This window comes from Eubalaena glacialis, chromosome 2, assembly GCF_028564815.1.
Source record: "Eubalaena glacialis isolate mEubGla1 chromosome 2, mEubGla1.1.hap2.+ XY, whole genome shotgun sequence".
Taxonomy (NCBI): domain Eukaryota; kingdom Metazoa; phylum Chordata; class Mammalia; order Artiodactyla; family Balaenidae; genus Eubalaena; species Eubalaena glacialis.
In genome coordinates, this window is record NC_083717.1 from 108,373,993 (window position 1) to 108,390,683 (window position 16,691).

The 16,691-nt window shown below is 34.7% G+C and overlaps 1 protein-coding gene across 1 annotated transcript in view; it reads left to right on the forward strand.

Annotated features, from left to right (window-relative positions):
- The window catches only part of TTBK2 (tau tubulin kinase 2), a 157,996-nt gene that overhangs the window by 76,932 nt on the left and 64,373 nt on the right, over positions 1-16,691 (forward strand). Inside the window, exons 4-5 of the mRNA XM_061182230.1 lie at positions 10,741-10,814; positions 16,454-16,594. Of these exons, the coding sequence (XP_061038213.1) occupies positions 10,741-10,814; positions 16,454-16,594 (215 nt within the window). The remainder of the gene's footprint in view (positions 1-10,740; positions 10,815-16,453; positions 16,595-16,691) is intronic.

A 16,691-nucleotide genomic window follows, 5' to 3' on the forward strand; every position in this document is an offset into this window, starting at 1 on the left:
GAAGAAATAATGGCATACTGATTGGAAAGGAAGAAATAAAACTGTCTCTATTTGCAGATGGCATGATTGTATATGTAGAAAATCCCAAGGAATCCACAAAAAAATTCCTACAATAAATGAGTTTACCAAGTGGTTCAAGGTCAGCCCACAAAAAGCAATCATATTTCTGTATACTAGCAATAAACAATTGAAAACTGAATTTTAAAAATATCCATTTATAGTAGCTCTCCCAAAATGAAAGAATTAGGTATAAATGTAGCAAAATATCTATGAGATCTCTATGCTGAAAACTGTAAAACCCTGATTTAAAAAAAAAGTAAGAAAATTTAAATAAATGGAGAGACATGTATTCATGAATTGGAAGATTCACTGTAGTTAAGATGTTGATTCTCCTCAAGTTGATTTATAGATTTAAAGCAATAACAACAACAGCAAGAAACCCAGCAGCACTGTTTGTAGTTATAGAGAAACCAATTTTAGAATTTGTATAGAAAGGCAAAGGACCTAAAATAACCAAAACAATTTTGAAAAAGAAAAATGTTGGAAAAATCAAACTACATGATTTTAAAACTTAGTAAAAAGCTACCACAATCAAGACTGTGATATTGGCAAAGGGATAGACATATAGATCAATTAAATAGAATAGATTCTAGAAATAGACTCACACAAATATGGCCAAAGTTGCAAGTGGAAAAAGAATAGCACTTTTGATAAGTGGTGTTGGAACAATTGGACATCCAAATACAAAAATAGTGAACCTTGACCTAAACCACACACATTATACAAAAATAAACTTAAAATGTACTTCACATCATCTTCCCAGACCAGGGCTCGAACTCGTGTCCCCTGCATTGGCAGGCAGATTCTTAACCACTGTGCCACCAGGGAAGCCCTCTCATTTCTTCTTGTACTTATAATTTTTACTTTATATTTTGATTCAGTACTATTTGATGCATATTGATCTGTGAAAGTTATATTTTCATTTGAAATTGTCTCTGATAATAATACAATATTTGTCCTGATTATTGCTTCTGAACTGAAATTTTGAACTGGAATTTGACATTGTCTTAACAACCTCAGAACCACCATGAGGATTAAATGAGATGTTTACATGTCCTGAGCACTAAATAAATGTCAGCTATTATACCTCAAAAATAAATAAATAAATAAAATAAAATGTACCACATCTAAATGTGAAATATAAAGCTATACAGCTTTCAGAAGCAAACATAGAAAATCTTTGTGAGCTGGTGTAAGCAAGAAGTTCTTTCACATGATACCAAAATCATGATTGATAAAAGAAAGAACTGATGAATTGGACTGAATCAAATTAAAAGCTTTGCTTGTGAAAGACACTGTTAAGAGAACGAAAAGACAGATTATAGACTGGGAGAAAATATTTGCAAATCACATACCTGCAAAGGACTTATATTCAGAATATGTAAAAACTCTGAAAACTCAACAGTAAGAAAACAATCTAATTAAAAATCTTTAATGGGCTTTGGCAGAGAGGATATAGAGTGGAAAATCAGCTCAGCAAAAGATGTTTAACATAACTAGCCATTAGGGGAATGCAGATTAAAGTCATGGTGAATTCCTGCTGCACATCTATTAAAATAGTATAAAACTTTTGACAATACCAAGTGCTGACAAGGACATAGAGCAACTGGAACCCTCATACCTTGCTGGAGGGGATGCAAATCGATACAGCTCCTCTGGAAAACAATTGAACATATACTTACCATATGTTCAATATGGATTCACTCTGTGACCCAGCAGTCACACTCATAGGCATTTAACCTAAAGAAATGAAAATTTACATTCATACAGAAACATATACATAAATATTTATATTAGCTTTATTCTTAATTACCAAAAATATGTCCTTCAAAGAGTGAATGGCTAAATCAACTGTGATATATCCATACAATGGAATACTATTCTGTAATAAAAAAGAATGAATTACTGATAAACACAACAATTCTTAATTTCTTCTTCTTAGGGAAATCGCTTCAGGAACCTCCTAGTCTGCTCCAGTTAGGCCTGGTTATTTTCTATATTCACAGCTATTGTCCTTGGATCACCCCGCAGTGTCTTCCTGGGGACTCCCCTTGCTTCTCTTTTATATTGTATGCCTTGTTGAATCCCTTTCTCTTTTTTGTTTATTCTCATTTTAGTGAAGCACCCCTCTACTAACTTCCTGAGTAAAGGGTGCATGGGAGATATATTTTTGAGACCTCTCTTGCATATCTACCCTGATGTTAAAAAACACTGGCTGGATATAGAATTCTGGATTGAAAATAATTTTGCTTCAGAAATTTGTCTTCAGACTCACTGTAGTGGTTGAGAAAGGTAATTCCCATTGTGATTCTTGTTACTTTGGCAACTTGTTTTTTTCTTTTTCTCCAGTGTTGTGCCATTTGTGTATTTTCATTTAGTAAGCCAGGCTGTGTCCTTTATTGAAACTTGCAATCTTAAAGTTTTTCTTGGGAAATTTTCTTGAATTATTTTGTTGGTGGTTTCCACCCGTTTATTTTATCTATCTTCTCTTCTGGAACACCTACCTGTTATGCAGATATTGGGCCTCCTGTAGTGGTCTTCTAATTCTTTATCTTTTCTCTCTTTTTTTAAACATATATTTGTTTATACATTTTTGTAATAGTTTAGTACATTTTAAAAATAGGGTGAGGAAATCATGCTCTTTTTTTTCCATTCTAATCATAAAAGCCTGCTAGTTTTAAATTGGCCATTGTGATAGGATAGTCTTGTTTAAATGATGAAATTCCCTGTGATGGTTATCTAGACTGAAGAGTTTGGAAACTTTCTTCTGCCTTTAGCTCCTGGTGAGCTACTTAGAACCTAAAGGATTGTTAGATGGGCATCCTTATGAATGCTGATAGGAGCCTTTATTCCTTAGACTCCTTGGCTGAATTATTTTTCCTAGGGACTTGGCTTAGAAGACACCCTTCCTTCTTTTGGTATCACTGTCAAGTTAACTCAGTCAAGCTCCAGGCTCTATGATGTATTCTAATCTAATCTCTTGCTTTCTCTGTAATGCTTATTCTTCATTTTTATAAGCTATAATTTGATCTTGTATGCCTATATTGGTCTTGTAATACATTTATTGCTTCTAACAAGATTGTAAATTCTTTGAGGAAGGGACCTAGCCTTATACTTTTCTATCTCCCATTGGTGTGGATATTTCATGAGTTATTATTAGGGTAGATATGGTTTGTTTGTTTTTGGTGAGGAGTGGGTAAATATGAGGAGTAAATGATAGATGGATAAGGAAGCTAATTTTGTTGTATCTTTAGCAGCCTAATTGTCCAGCTTTGCAGAATCCCCTTATTTGCTAATTTGTAATTGACTTGTAATTTGTTCTTTGAATTCCAGAACATCCCCATTTAGTGGGTTAGGGATACTTTTAGTTCAGGTTTTCACTTTATTACTAAATGGCTTCTTTTATTTAAAAAGAAAAATAATTGATGCCCATTTTGATTGATTTACTTTCCTCTAGCAGCAAGTTATGTAAAATTACTTGCCTTTTGCATGACATTTTACTCTTATTAATATTTAACACTGGGATGTCGACCACCAAACCACTACCTGCCATAGTTTTAAGCTCTTGAATTGAAAGCAAGAGTAGTAGATGATCATCTGAAATTGTAAGAACAAAAAGATTCTTTAGGTTATGTGCATTTAGTTAAGCATACAGCATACCTCTTCCTTTGAGAAAAAAAAAAGCCTTAGATGAATAGAAATCCTTTCTTACATCACAGTTAAAATCTGTGTTTAACTAGCAAGCTCCTACTTTGCCTATAATATCTTTAGATATTATCTGTCTATCTAAATTAAGTCTACTTCTTACTGTCTTTTTTGGGTGGAGATATCACTGATTATTTCTCTTTTGTACAGAGCTTGCTGATAGTCCACAAGCATTCCCTGTAGGGTTAGAGTGGTCAAGAGCTAGAAGGTTTAAGAAAAAGCCTTAGTGGTGATATTTTGAGTGGTTGGTAAAGATCTGGTTTGTATGTTCAGGATTCCTTTTGTCTTTTAGCAGATTTCTAAGAGGAGACACATAAGCAGAAAGTTAAAATTGGTTTGTTGATATATTTCCATCCTGTGTTTTCTTGTGGTCAACAACCTGTGATTCCTAGTGGTCAGTGCTGCCTTGCTGACTTCTCTTCTTTCTCTAGTTCCATCTGTGTACCAGATTCTGCTGCTCTTATTTGTCTCTAGGAAACTCTTATTTTAATTGTCTTGTTTATTTTTTCCCCCTCAGTGCCTGGCTAAGTGACTAACTTGCTAAATATCTGAAAATCTAATCCTGAGTATTAATTCGTTAATATTACCTCCTACAGGGATATTTAGGTTTTAAGAGCTGTATTTGATTTGAGGAGGCAAGGTTGAGGGAAATAAATGTGAGCAAAAAATAAGGTAGAACATTTGTGAGGGACAATAAAAAAGAAACAGACTTCAGAGTGTATAATTCTTGTTAAACTGAAGGAAATGAGGTTTGATAAGTAATGTAGAATGAATCTTGAATTCCAGGCTCACCATTTTAATCTTATTTCTTCAGGCATTATTGTTTATGGTCTCTTGAGCAGGCAAATGATAAAAACAGTTATTTGGGGGAGATATCCTATGAATAGTGTGTGGGCAGTGACATTATGGGACATGTTTGGCCTGGTCCACTGAAGTACAGTCAGATTTGACAGAATGGATGGTGCCAAAGAGAGGCAGGCACATGCTAGGTGAACCTGGTCAGTAGAGCCAAGATTTGAACTTATATCTGTCTCCTTCCAAAATTAGTGCTCATAATCACTAAGCTTTAATGATAGTAATAGGGAGCATATATTGAGCATTTATTATGTACCAGGCAGTATATTAAGGATTAGACATACTTCTGATTTCACTTGTGCAGTAACTCTTTGAGGTAAGTGCTGTCTTACTCTTCATGTGGCTTGTAGAGGTTAAGTAACAAACTAGCAAGTGAAAAAGCTGATATTTAACTCAAGCAGTCTTGAGCACATGCACTTTTCCTCCACACCAAGCTGAAAGATTCAGAGGTGGGATGTGATTTAGTTATATTTTGATGGTTTCCTTTGCTGTGCAGAAACTTTTTGATTTAGTGTAATCCCACTTGTTTATTTTTGCATTTGTCATCTTTGACCTTGTTGTCAAGTCCAAGAAAATCATTGCCAAGGCTGATGTCAAGGAACTTACCCCTTGTGTTTTCTTCCATGAGTTTTATGGTTTCAGGTCTTATGGTCAAGTCTTTAATCCATTTTGATGGATTGTTGATTGTTGATGTTTGATAGTTGATTTTTGTATATGGTATAAGATAGGGTCTACTTTTCATTCTTTTGTATGTGGCTGTCCATTCGATGCTATTTTTTCCTGCGATTATCTTTTCCATATTGTGAACTTTATCTTCATGTTGGTTTCTTTCACAGTTGAGAGACGATTGCCCATAGCAACTGGAAGGGGGCTATATTCTTTCTCTTTAAATATAACATCGCTTCTCATAATTATATGAAGGTATTGAGTTTTGCTCTGATTAGAACATCCCTGAAACAATTATACTTGTTAGAGTAATATCATGCATTGATTATCTTAAGTCTTGAATATCTAGTTTTCTTTCCATCATCAAAGTGATCTCAATTTCTAGACTATTCTGATTGGCTTAGAGCAATTAATGCCCAGCCTTGCCTGAGAGTGAATCAGACTCATTGAGACAGTGGATATACAATTGAGGAAGATCGTTCCCCAAGGGAAATTTGGGTGCTGTTAGTATGGAGGAATGAACACTGAATAGTTAGTCAAGAAAATGATTTGTAAATATATTATCTCATTTAATTTTTTTCAATAGCTCTGCTGAGGAAACCGAGACTTGCTCAAGGTCCCGTAATTATTAAGTGGCAGAGTTGAAATCTAACTCAAAGCCAACTTTTTTTCTTTACAGCAGTATTGTGTCTCCTTCAAAGAAAAATAATAGGTTGTCCTGCATCATATATGGCATTAATGACCCTACCTTCTAAGATTCAAAAGTGAGTTTCTACAGATTCCGTATTTAAAACTTAATCATCACAAGGTACCAAAAGTTATGGGGTACAGCTTAAGCAGTACTTAGAAGGAAATTTATAGCAGTAGACACCTATATTATGAGGCCAGAAAGATCTTCAGTAAATAACCTAACCTACCACCTTATGACACTAGAAAAAGAAGAGCAAATTAAACCTAAAGCAGGCAGAAGGAAGGAAATAATAAAGATTACAGTGGAAATTAATAAAAGAGAAAACAGAAAAACAATGGGGAAAAATTCACAAAACCAAAAATTGGTTCTTTAAAAAAATGTACAAAATTGACAGACCTTTAGCTAGACAGACCAAGAAAAAAAAGAAGATACATTACTAAAATCAGGAATGGAAGAGGGGACGTTTCTGCTGACCTTACAGAAATATAAAATGGATTATAGTAAGGGACAAAGTAAGTAAGACAAATCCCTAGAAAGACCTAAACTGTTGAAACTGACTCATGAAGAAATAGAAAATCTGAATAGATTTCCTTCTCAGTCTCCTTCACCATTTCCTTTTTCCTTCCCTGACGTGTTGGTGTTCTGGCGTTGACCCGGTTCTCTCAAACTATCCATCTTCTTTGGGCAGTCAACTCCGTTAACAATACACAGATCTATTACTTTATATAGTTGACCTCTGTTAAACTCTACCCCTAAATTTCTAACACAACTTGCATGTCCTATAGATAAATCAGTGCAAAATCCCCAAACCAGAAATCATTATCCTCGCTCATACTTTTGTCTTGGTTTATATGAATACAGTTTACCTTGTCCACTTAGCCTCAGCTAAAAGTCTTCCTTCACTTTCTTCTCTTCCATAATCTGTCTATTCTGTCTCTTAAAGCTTAACTTGAAAGCTTAATTCTCACTCCCAGTGCTTTAATTTGAACCTTCCTTATTTTTTACCTCGTCTGTTGTTTTAACCTCCTAATTGATCTCCCTGCCTTAATCTCTTACATAAATCAGCATCTAATGGTGAACAGCATTACCTTTCCAAAACACAGGCCAAATCATGTAGCTCTCATGCTTGAAAACCTTTGAACTACCTCCTCCCATCCCCAACTGTCACCCATTATCTAATAATGAGTCAAATCTGAATTCCTTTATGTGGCATATAAGACTTTAGTGTACTTTTCTTGTCTCAGCATGCCCCCCACCTGAGCCTACGTTTTAACTATTATCCAGCCCTCTAGTCTTGTTAACTCTATTAATTATCTTTCATACATGCTTGGATCCTTCACACTTTGTGTCCTCTTAGAATACTCTTCTCATATATTTAAAATTTAGTGATTTAACTCTCATGAAAAGCCTCATAAACAAAATTTTCACATCTTCTGTGTGTCCACAGCAATTTGTCTATAATGTAGAGCTCATCATACTGTATTAAATTTTTTTGTTTATATATCTGGGCTGCGAATTGAGGGCATGGATCTTACTTAATTTATCTTGTATTCCTAGTGCCTACTTTAGTTTTTGGAACATAATAGGTCCTCTTGTCTGTGTTTTGTCATAGTCTTTATTTATCTTTTAGTTTTAATATTTATTTACAAGGTGTTCCTTGACTTCAAAATCTGTTTCAATTGTTTCTGGCATAATGGATAAGAACAAAGGCTCTGGAATCAAACTGCTCCATCATTTTCCAGCTGTGGGGTCTTGAACAAAGTACTTAACCTCACTAAGCTGCCATTTTCACATTGGAAAAATAGGGAAAATAATAATATGCTATTAAGTTGTGAGGATTAAATACATATAAAGCATTAATATAATGCCTAGCATAGTATGCTTCATATTATGCATGCTTTATTAGTTACTGTTATTTCTATTAATTTGTTCATTCACAAATATCAGTCAGGTGTTTCACTCTTTGCCAGGTACTGTGGGGTAGGTAACAGAACAGACAGACATGGTCCCTGTACTCATGGAGTGATACCTCAGTTTGTACTAGTTATTATAAAAGTTATTTTAAGAATTGCTCTAAGTGGTGATGAAGAGTTACTGTTTCAGTTAAATTGTAGTTTCTCCGTACTTCCAAAAATTTGTACGTATTTATTGAACTAACTTTATTAAGCAGTTTCATTAATTGCATATATCTAAAATATAAGATCAGTAGTGTACTATGTTATAATGTATGAGATAAGAACTCATTAAACTCTTACCTAAAGCAGTGAAGATGTACCAGGGAATCCTAGAAAATTTGCTACTGACTTTGTGTTTTGGTTACCCAATAAAGGTTCTAGTTTATTTGATTTTTAATCGTTTTAAAAGTAGGGTGGTTTTAGTATCAAGAGATAAATAGTATTCTGACATGACTTATCATAAAGATATTTTAAAAAGGGCATTCCTAGAGGAGTTAACTTTCGTATGGCCTTTTGTTGTTAGATGATTTAAACGTCTTTGTAATAGAGATGCTGCGTTTAAATGTTACATGATAGGAAGGTGGAATCTTGAGGAATGGATAATAAGAAAATACTTTAAAATGATTTTTTAATTGTTTCTATGAAGCTGAGGAAAAGAGTAAGTTACCAATTGGTGGTCATTTTAATCCTTTCATTCCTACTACAATTTATTAGATGACTTAGTTTTGCAAACATATGTAAAATATATGTAAAGTGATATACATACATTGTACACATTGTGAATTATTGTTCCCATTGCACCTGTTCTTGCTAGTTATGGCCCTTTTCAACAAAAGCACAGAGAATGAGAGAACAATGTGATAACCTAGATGCAAAAGAGAAGTGTGGAATTATTAACTAAATTAAATCTGGATTGTATTTATATTTTAAATCAGGCAGTGGACTAATTCTTTTTGATTGTTGGGATGTATTTCTTAAGTCTATCAAAATTTGTCATTCTAGCTCTTGGTCTGTGACTTCCTCTCTTTCTAGGCAAGCTTATTCAAAGATTGCCCTCATTGTCTCATGTTCCATTTACTCTTTAACCCATTATAGACTAGATTCTGTCCTTTCCACTCACCAGTGACTTCCTAATTTTTTATATTAATGAGCACTTCTTAGCCTTTCTATAGTGTTTGTCACTGGCCACTTCCACCTTAAAATGCTCTTTTCCTTTGGTTTCTATGATCTATATCCATTTCTCATAGTTTGCTCTGAGGCTGTTACTCTGTTTCCTTCATGGGTTCTTTTATTTCTGCTCATGCTTTAAATGGTTCATTTTCTAGAATTCTGTTCTTCGGTTTCTTTTCTTCTCATTATTTATTCTTTCAACTTGGAAATCTTCCATTTATGTTTGTAGTTCCATCTGCCTTCCAGGAACCAATCCTTCCCCAGTGTATTTCTGGAGTTCAGCTTTTTGTCTCAGCACCAGGCCTGAAATTACAATTGTCTACTGAATTCAACTGGTTGTCCTCAAACTCAACATTCTGATATCCCTTAAAATCTATGCAACCTACTATATTCTCTTATTTTGGTACAACTTTTACTTGTGCCAATTTCTAGTCAAAAACTATATCTTTAGTATCTCTCAGATTTATCCTATTTTTTAATCTATCTATAATACATAAGATTAAAAAAAAAAGGTTCAAACCCTTATTCTCTCTCGAGATATTGTAACTGTCAGCAGAGTGACCATTCTGCCTCCATATTTGACCTCTCTATAGTCAATCTTCCTCATTGCTACCATAGTGATGTTCTAAAATGGAATGTTTTAAGTGTTTTTCTTTATCTTTTAGATGCTTCTCACTACACAGCAGTAGTTTCCAAATACCTGGATGTTTCAAAATCATCCATGGCCTGTCTGCTTTTGGGTCATTTAGAGAACTTTTGAAAGCTCATATCCTGTGTCTTCCGCCACAGATTCTGAATCAGTATAAAGTTTAGGAGTTTTCAAAAAGTTTCCCAGATGATTTTGATAAACAGCCAGGGTTGGAAAATATTGACTTATACATATGCTTCAGATTCCTTATCGTGGAGTCCAAGACCCTTCTGGATTTGGTGCCTGCCTGTTTCTCCAGCATCATCTCATTCTGTTCTTCCTCCCTTCATTCACTGTTCTCCAGCCTGATTCCCTCTTCTGGCCCTGGAATCCACCAGTCCTGATCCTCTTTTAGCACCTTTGTTTGCTTTTGCTGAATCAGGGGCAGGACCCTAGCCTCTGTCTGCTCCATCTCTGCTTCCCTCTGCATTCTAGCCACTAGCAGCTCCTTGGATTTCACATGTGGAACTCGGGTTGAAAACCACTGAGCAAATCCAAATCAATAAGGCCCAGAAAGATGAAGTGACTCACTGAGTCTATAATGGTGAATGGCAGACCATATCTAAAATTCAGGGTTTATATTCCTAACATAGTTCTTATTTATTGCTCTTCTGTGCTTTCAGATGTATCATGTCTGGGCAAGTTGATCTGAAATGACCTCTTAATTCTTTCCTTCCTAAATAAATTATCATTCATTTGTTCCCTCATTTATTTGTTTATTTATTCATTTAGTAAACATTTTTTTGACTACATAAAGAGCAGTGTAGTATATGGAGGGAGATGGGTAGAAAATTTGAATAATACTAATCTCCTGTCCTTAAGGTTCTTAAGATAGGTCCTTTACATTCAATCATAAAATACTATACAGAAAAACAAATTATTAATTTTTAAGAAGAGAAACTGTAGTATAACCTTTTCTACTGTCTTCTTTCTTTCTTTCTTTTATCCAGGGAAGGACCATGTTTGTAGATTTATTGGCTGTGGGAGGAATGATCGATTCAACTACGTGGTCATGCAGTTGCAGGTAGGTTACTTTGAAAATGTATCTTAAAATTGTCCAGTTTTGATCAAAGTACCTAATTATAGTAGATATGAATAAAATTAACAACATTCTTGGTATCATCTCAGAATGTTTTATACTATGCAGATGGAACTTTATTTAAACAGACCTGATAACAGATTTTTCCAAAGATGGAAGGGTTGTCTCTGGAAGGGTTGTCTCTGTCAACTATTTAGTTGATGCATATCTTCATTGATTGTCATCATTGCAAAGTTTTTGATCCTCACATGGATTGCTGGATATAATATGAGTTTTGTCCTGTCCCTGTGCCTTCCTTCTCCACCTTTCACTACCTTAAGGGCTCTAGTTTTCCATTTTCACAAGTGTCAACCTTGACTGCTTGAAAATTTAAGAATAAGATGAGATAGGGGAGAAATGCCATACCTCTTTCTCTTTATCATTAACATAGCTCTGTTCCCCTATCCTTTAGATGGAAAGTGGAGTTGGGTTGGATAGCAGATGCAAGAAATTCAGAAAGGGAGCACTGAAGTAATGACTACAGCAAGGAGAAGAGGGAAATCATCCCATTCTCTCTGACACTGCCTCTGCCCCTGAATGAACACACACACACACACACACAGAGCTCTGAACCTGTAGTCACCATCAGTGTGTAAAAGCCATAGTTCAGGGACTTCCCTGGTGGTGCAGTGGTTAAGAATCCGCCTGCCAGTGCAGGGGACACGGGTTCGAGCCCTGGTCTGGGAAGATCCCACATGCCGCAGAGCGACTAAGCCCGTGCACCACAACTACTGAGCCTGCGCGCCATAGAGCCCATGCTCCACAACAAGAGAAGCCACCACAATGAGAAAGCCCGTGTACCACAATGAAGAATAGCCTGCGCTCGCTTCAACTTGAGAAAGCCCACTTGCAGCCACAAAGACCCAACACAGCCAAAATAAATAATAAAAAAATAAAATAAAGGCCATGGTTCACTTTGCTGCCTAGTTTAGGGTTCTCAGGGTTTCCCTTCATCTTTAGCAAAGTTTGTTTTAGGCATTTGGTTCTTTTATTTTATTTTTTCAACTTAGCTACATAGTAGTGATTTCAGAGACATAGATACTGGCCTAAATTCTTCCTCTTCTTTTTTTGTTTCCCTCAGCTATCCTTCAGCATTTGATTTAGATCTATAGATATTAATCTCCCTGCAGACTGTAGCCTTAAAGTCTTTGAATCATGTGATTCACTACTCTTGAGCCAGCATAGTTTTGTTTCTTGAAGTAGCTATCCCTGTATCTTTTTAGGTCATTAGTATGGACCATTCTGTCTTTCACTTTGACCAATAATAATATAACTTTTTATATGCTATTTTATAGTTTTCTTCTGGATTTATCATGCATCTTATTTGATCCTTATCATATCCCCTGAAGAGGATAGGACAGGTTTTATCCCCATTTTGCAAATGAAGAGACTTAAGCTCGAGGAGGTTTGTGGTTTGCCTGAGACTGACTAACTTGATGGGTGTTAGGACTTGATGGAAGCCTGAGGGCAATATTCGTGGCACAATAGAACTATTTTTGTCTTTTGGCTACTACTGACTGGAGAACATGGACAGTCTTTTTTAGTCTGCAGTCTCTCTCTCAGTCCTAGCATATACTCGGTTTTATTTTATTTGCACTTACCTTAATCTCACTTTCTGGAAATGGGAAGGCTCCTAGTCTGGGAGAACTAAGGAGGCTGGTGTATATCAGATAACGATGCGTTTTGTGACCTTTGGCAAGCGCCTATGGACCCATCCAAGAACCTTTCGATTTGGCTTGCATGCTGTATTTTTTCCTGTCATGAGAAAATTAACCCACCATTAACCTCCCATCCCTACAGTTATGGTTGACTTGATTTGAGGCAAGACTAAAGCTGGTATAACTGTTCAAGGCTTCTTTCTCTTATTTGACATATTGAAGATGACTGCTGGGGTTTCCCACATATATTTTAATAAAATTTATATGCTCAGACCCAGCTTCTCACTGACATTTCTAATTTTTTCTAAAAATCCTCATTGTTCTGAAGTTAACTTCAGTCTTTTCCTCCTGGCAATTCAATTATATAATATCTGCCGTTAAAAATTTTAAGGAATAATCTTGTTTCTCTTGTAGAAATTCTAGCTATTTACCATTAAAATGGGTCTGAAATCTAATAGGGTTCAAGCAGTCACACATGTTTCTTTTCTCATTTCTACTAGGAAGACCTTGGCCAGGTCTCATTTGATACCCTGTCACCATTGAGGCTTTACATGATCATCCTTAGTATAGCCAAAGAGTGATATTTTGTGATAAGCATATCACCTAGGAAGGGGCAAAAAATGTTTTGAATCCTGTAACCAGTACAGATATAGATCTAGATTGCCTAACATCAGGACTGCTATATATTTTTAGACTTTTTATTATTGTGGAAAAAATTAAACATAAACAAAAGTAGAGCGAATAGTATAATGAATATCCATGTACTCACCACCCAGCTTCAGTAATCATCAATATATGACCAATCTTATCTGAGGTGTAGTCTCCCTTTCCTCTCCTTCCCCAGATGATTTCAAAGAAAATCCAAGGCATATTTTATCTGTAAGTATATCAATATATATTTCTAAGAGTCAAGGATTCTTTTTTTCCCACTGTTAACCGTAATGTACAATAGTATCTTAATAACATCAATTATCAAGTCAATCTTTAGATTTTCTTGATTGTTTCTCTCCCTTATTTTTTTTATATTTGTTTTACTTGAATCTGGGTCCAGACAAGGTTCACACATTGTATTTTGTGCATACATATCTCTTAAGCCTCTTTTAATCTTTAGGTTCCCTCTCATTTTTTTTTCTTACAGTTTTCTCTTTGTTGTTTGTATTGTCATTGATAAAAACAGAGTCATTTGTCATGCAGAAGTTTCCATATTCTGGATAAAGTTCCCAGTGATTTTTCTCTTAGGTTTTATCAACCCATTAGTAATCACTGCCTAGATTCATTACTTCAGGGGGTTGCAAATATACTGTTGTAATTTTATAATTTCTTCTTTGTTTATTAGCTAGAATTCTTTAAAAAGCACTCCACCAACTATTAGGTTATCCTAAGGTACATTTCACGCAGAAGGGAAGGAATAATGTTTGATTCTTTTATTTAAAAGTTTTCAGAATAATGAGTTGGTTCCTCAATAGGGAACTTTGATAGCATCCTTACTTTCTGATTCCTCTTAATGAGAAATGGTATTTAGAGATGACAGTCTAGATGCTATGGGTGCCTGCTGCAATTGGGTTGGTCATTGTTTCAAATTCTTTTCAAGTGGATAGGTTCAGGATTTTTTTTTTTTTTTAAAGAAAAAATATATCATAGTTCATACTGATATTTCCAGTTCAAATTTGTGGCGATAGAATTGCTGGCATGTAATTTCTTTGATTTTATATTTTCATCTCTTTGCCTAATATATGTAGATGAAATGATATGGTTAGAATTTACATGAGAATAATCCAGTATATGTGTGTAGGAAGGGAGATGTTGTGTGTTGCATAGGGGGAGGGGAGGAGTGGATAACAGATGAAACAAGATTGGCCATTAATTGATAATTGTTAATTCTGGGTGATGGATAGGTATATGAGAGTTCACTCTTTTTTTAGTGGCTGCATAACAGTCAGTAAGATGACTGAACCATAATTTATTTAACCATTTCATTTATTGATGGATGTATAGATTGTTTTTAGTTTTTAATCTGTAACAAATAATAATCACCTGTAATATAAACCCTGAAGTATAATTTGGTGGATCAACCTGCATGTATGTACCGTGTAAATAATTCTTTTCCCCATACCCTTGCCAGCTTTGTTTTTATCTTCTCAGATTTTGTTAATTGATACCTTAGATTTATGTTTTAAAAGATTTAAAATTTTAAAAGCATTACTAATATCATAAATACACTTTAATTGATTTCCTTTCAGAAACTTTTATGATGGTAGAATTTGTTTACAAATAAAGTTCCAGTATTACCTTAGGTATATATTTGGCAGTCAAAATACTGATTTTTGAAGAAAAAAATTATTGAAATGCTAATAAAAGTTATTAGGTACTCTCATGGGATTATAAAACTCATTGCCCTAGATTATCAGTCATTTTACATTTGCTGAGGATGTAGAGAACAATAAAATAAATTCCACTAACATTAAAAAATAATAAAAAAGTTAACTACCAATTAATGCTGTGGGAAAACCACATTTTTAAAGAGGATATGAAGTATTAAAGGCTCCTGACTTTTCTGTAATTTTTCAATTCTTGTATTACTTGATTACTATTTGATATTTTATTTTAAATGGTATTTAAGTCACTTAAGAATTTATTACTTTTTCAGAAGTGAATTAACTGTCTTTAGTTGAGGTAATGGTATTAGTGGTATTAATCCCAAACATACACTATAAAATTTTGGGTATAGAGAGATCAGGATGTTTAAATCCCCTTGTAATATAGGAGCCAGTTTCCATTCTTTGGGAGGTGGAACTGCAGCGTCCTAGCCTGCTCTCCTCATCAGATTGCTTGTTTGTTACCTATGCAATAAGGAATCTTCTGGGTAGAGCAGCACTGTGCAGTGGAAAAAGAACACTTTCTAGTCAAACAGACTTAGATTTGAAAACAGTTTTACCTTAACAGGTCAGCATTATTTAAAGTCTCTGAGCCTCAGTTTCCTCATCTGTAAAACAGGAATAACAACTTCTATTTAGGGTGCTAAGGACTAAATACAGTCATGAATGTAATACATCTGGCACAGGCTAGATAAATTCATTGCTTTTATCTACTGCTATAAGTAATCGAGTGTTTGTTTCATATCATTTTTATTTATAATAACAGTAATTAGCATTTATTGAGTACCTAGTGTGTGCCAGACAGTATTCTAAACACTACATGGATCTTGTTTAATCCTTACAAAACAGTGTAAGGTAGGTATTATGGGCCCCATTTTATAAGGAAACTGTGACACAGAAAAGTTAAGTAGTTTGTATAGGAATATGTTAGGCAATAATGAGGAATTACTGCCCTGTGTATATATCTTTTTTAAGTAATCAAGACTATATTTTGTTATAACATCAGTGACAAAGGGAAACATGATGACTCAGAAACATATGATAGACATAGAATAGACAAAGACAAATACTGTATGATATCACTTATATGTGGAATCTAAAAAAATACAGTAAACTAGTGAATAAAACAAAAAAGCAGACTCACAGATATAGAGAACAAATTAGTGGTTACCAGTGGGGAGAGGAAAGTGGGGGTAGGGGCAGTATAGGGATAGGAGATTTTTAAAAAGGGTTATTATGGCATTATATGAAATCGTATGTGTGAAACTTTAGAAAATTGTGAAGTTCTATAGAATTTAAAGAATCCTTCATTCAGAAAAAAAAGTTAAAAGAAACATAATATGTTAAAAAAGAACTTTGGTTATTCTTAAATTTCTCTGAAATGTTCATGCATTATCTTAAGAGAATCTCTTCTCTTGAGTGAGAGGCTCATGATTCAGGTAAAATCCTTGCTATTTCAGTCAAAATATTTTTTAATGGTAAATGAGCAATTCTCTACTCTTGTCTTATACGTTTAGTACAGTACTTGAAAGTGTTTATTTGGTTTCCACAGGGTCGGAATCTGGCGGATCTACGCCGCAGCCAGTCCCGGGGCACATTCACCATTAGCACTACTCTTCGGTTGGGTAGACAGATTCTGGAATCTATTGAGAGCATCCATTCTGTGGGATTCTTGCACCGAGACATCAAACCGGTAGGGGGCCTTTTCCTCCAGATGACAGAATGAGTTTGCTTGGTACTCTTAATCTTATGATGGGACACAGTAAATTACAAATGTAGCTTTCTATATT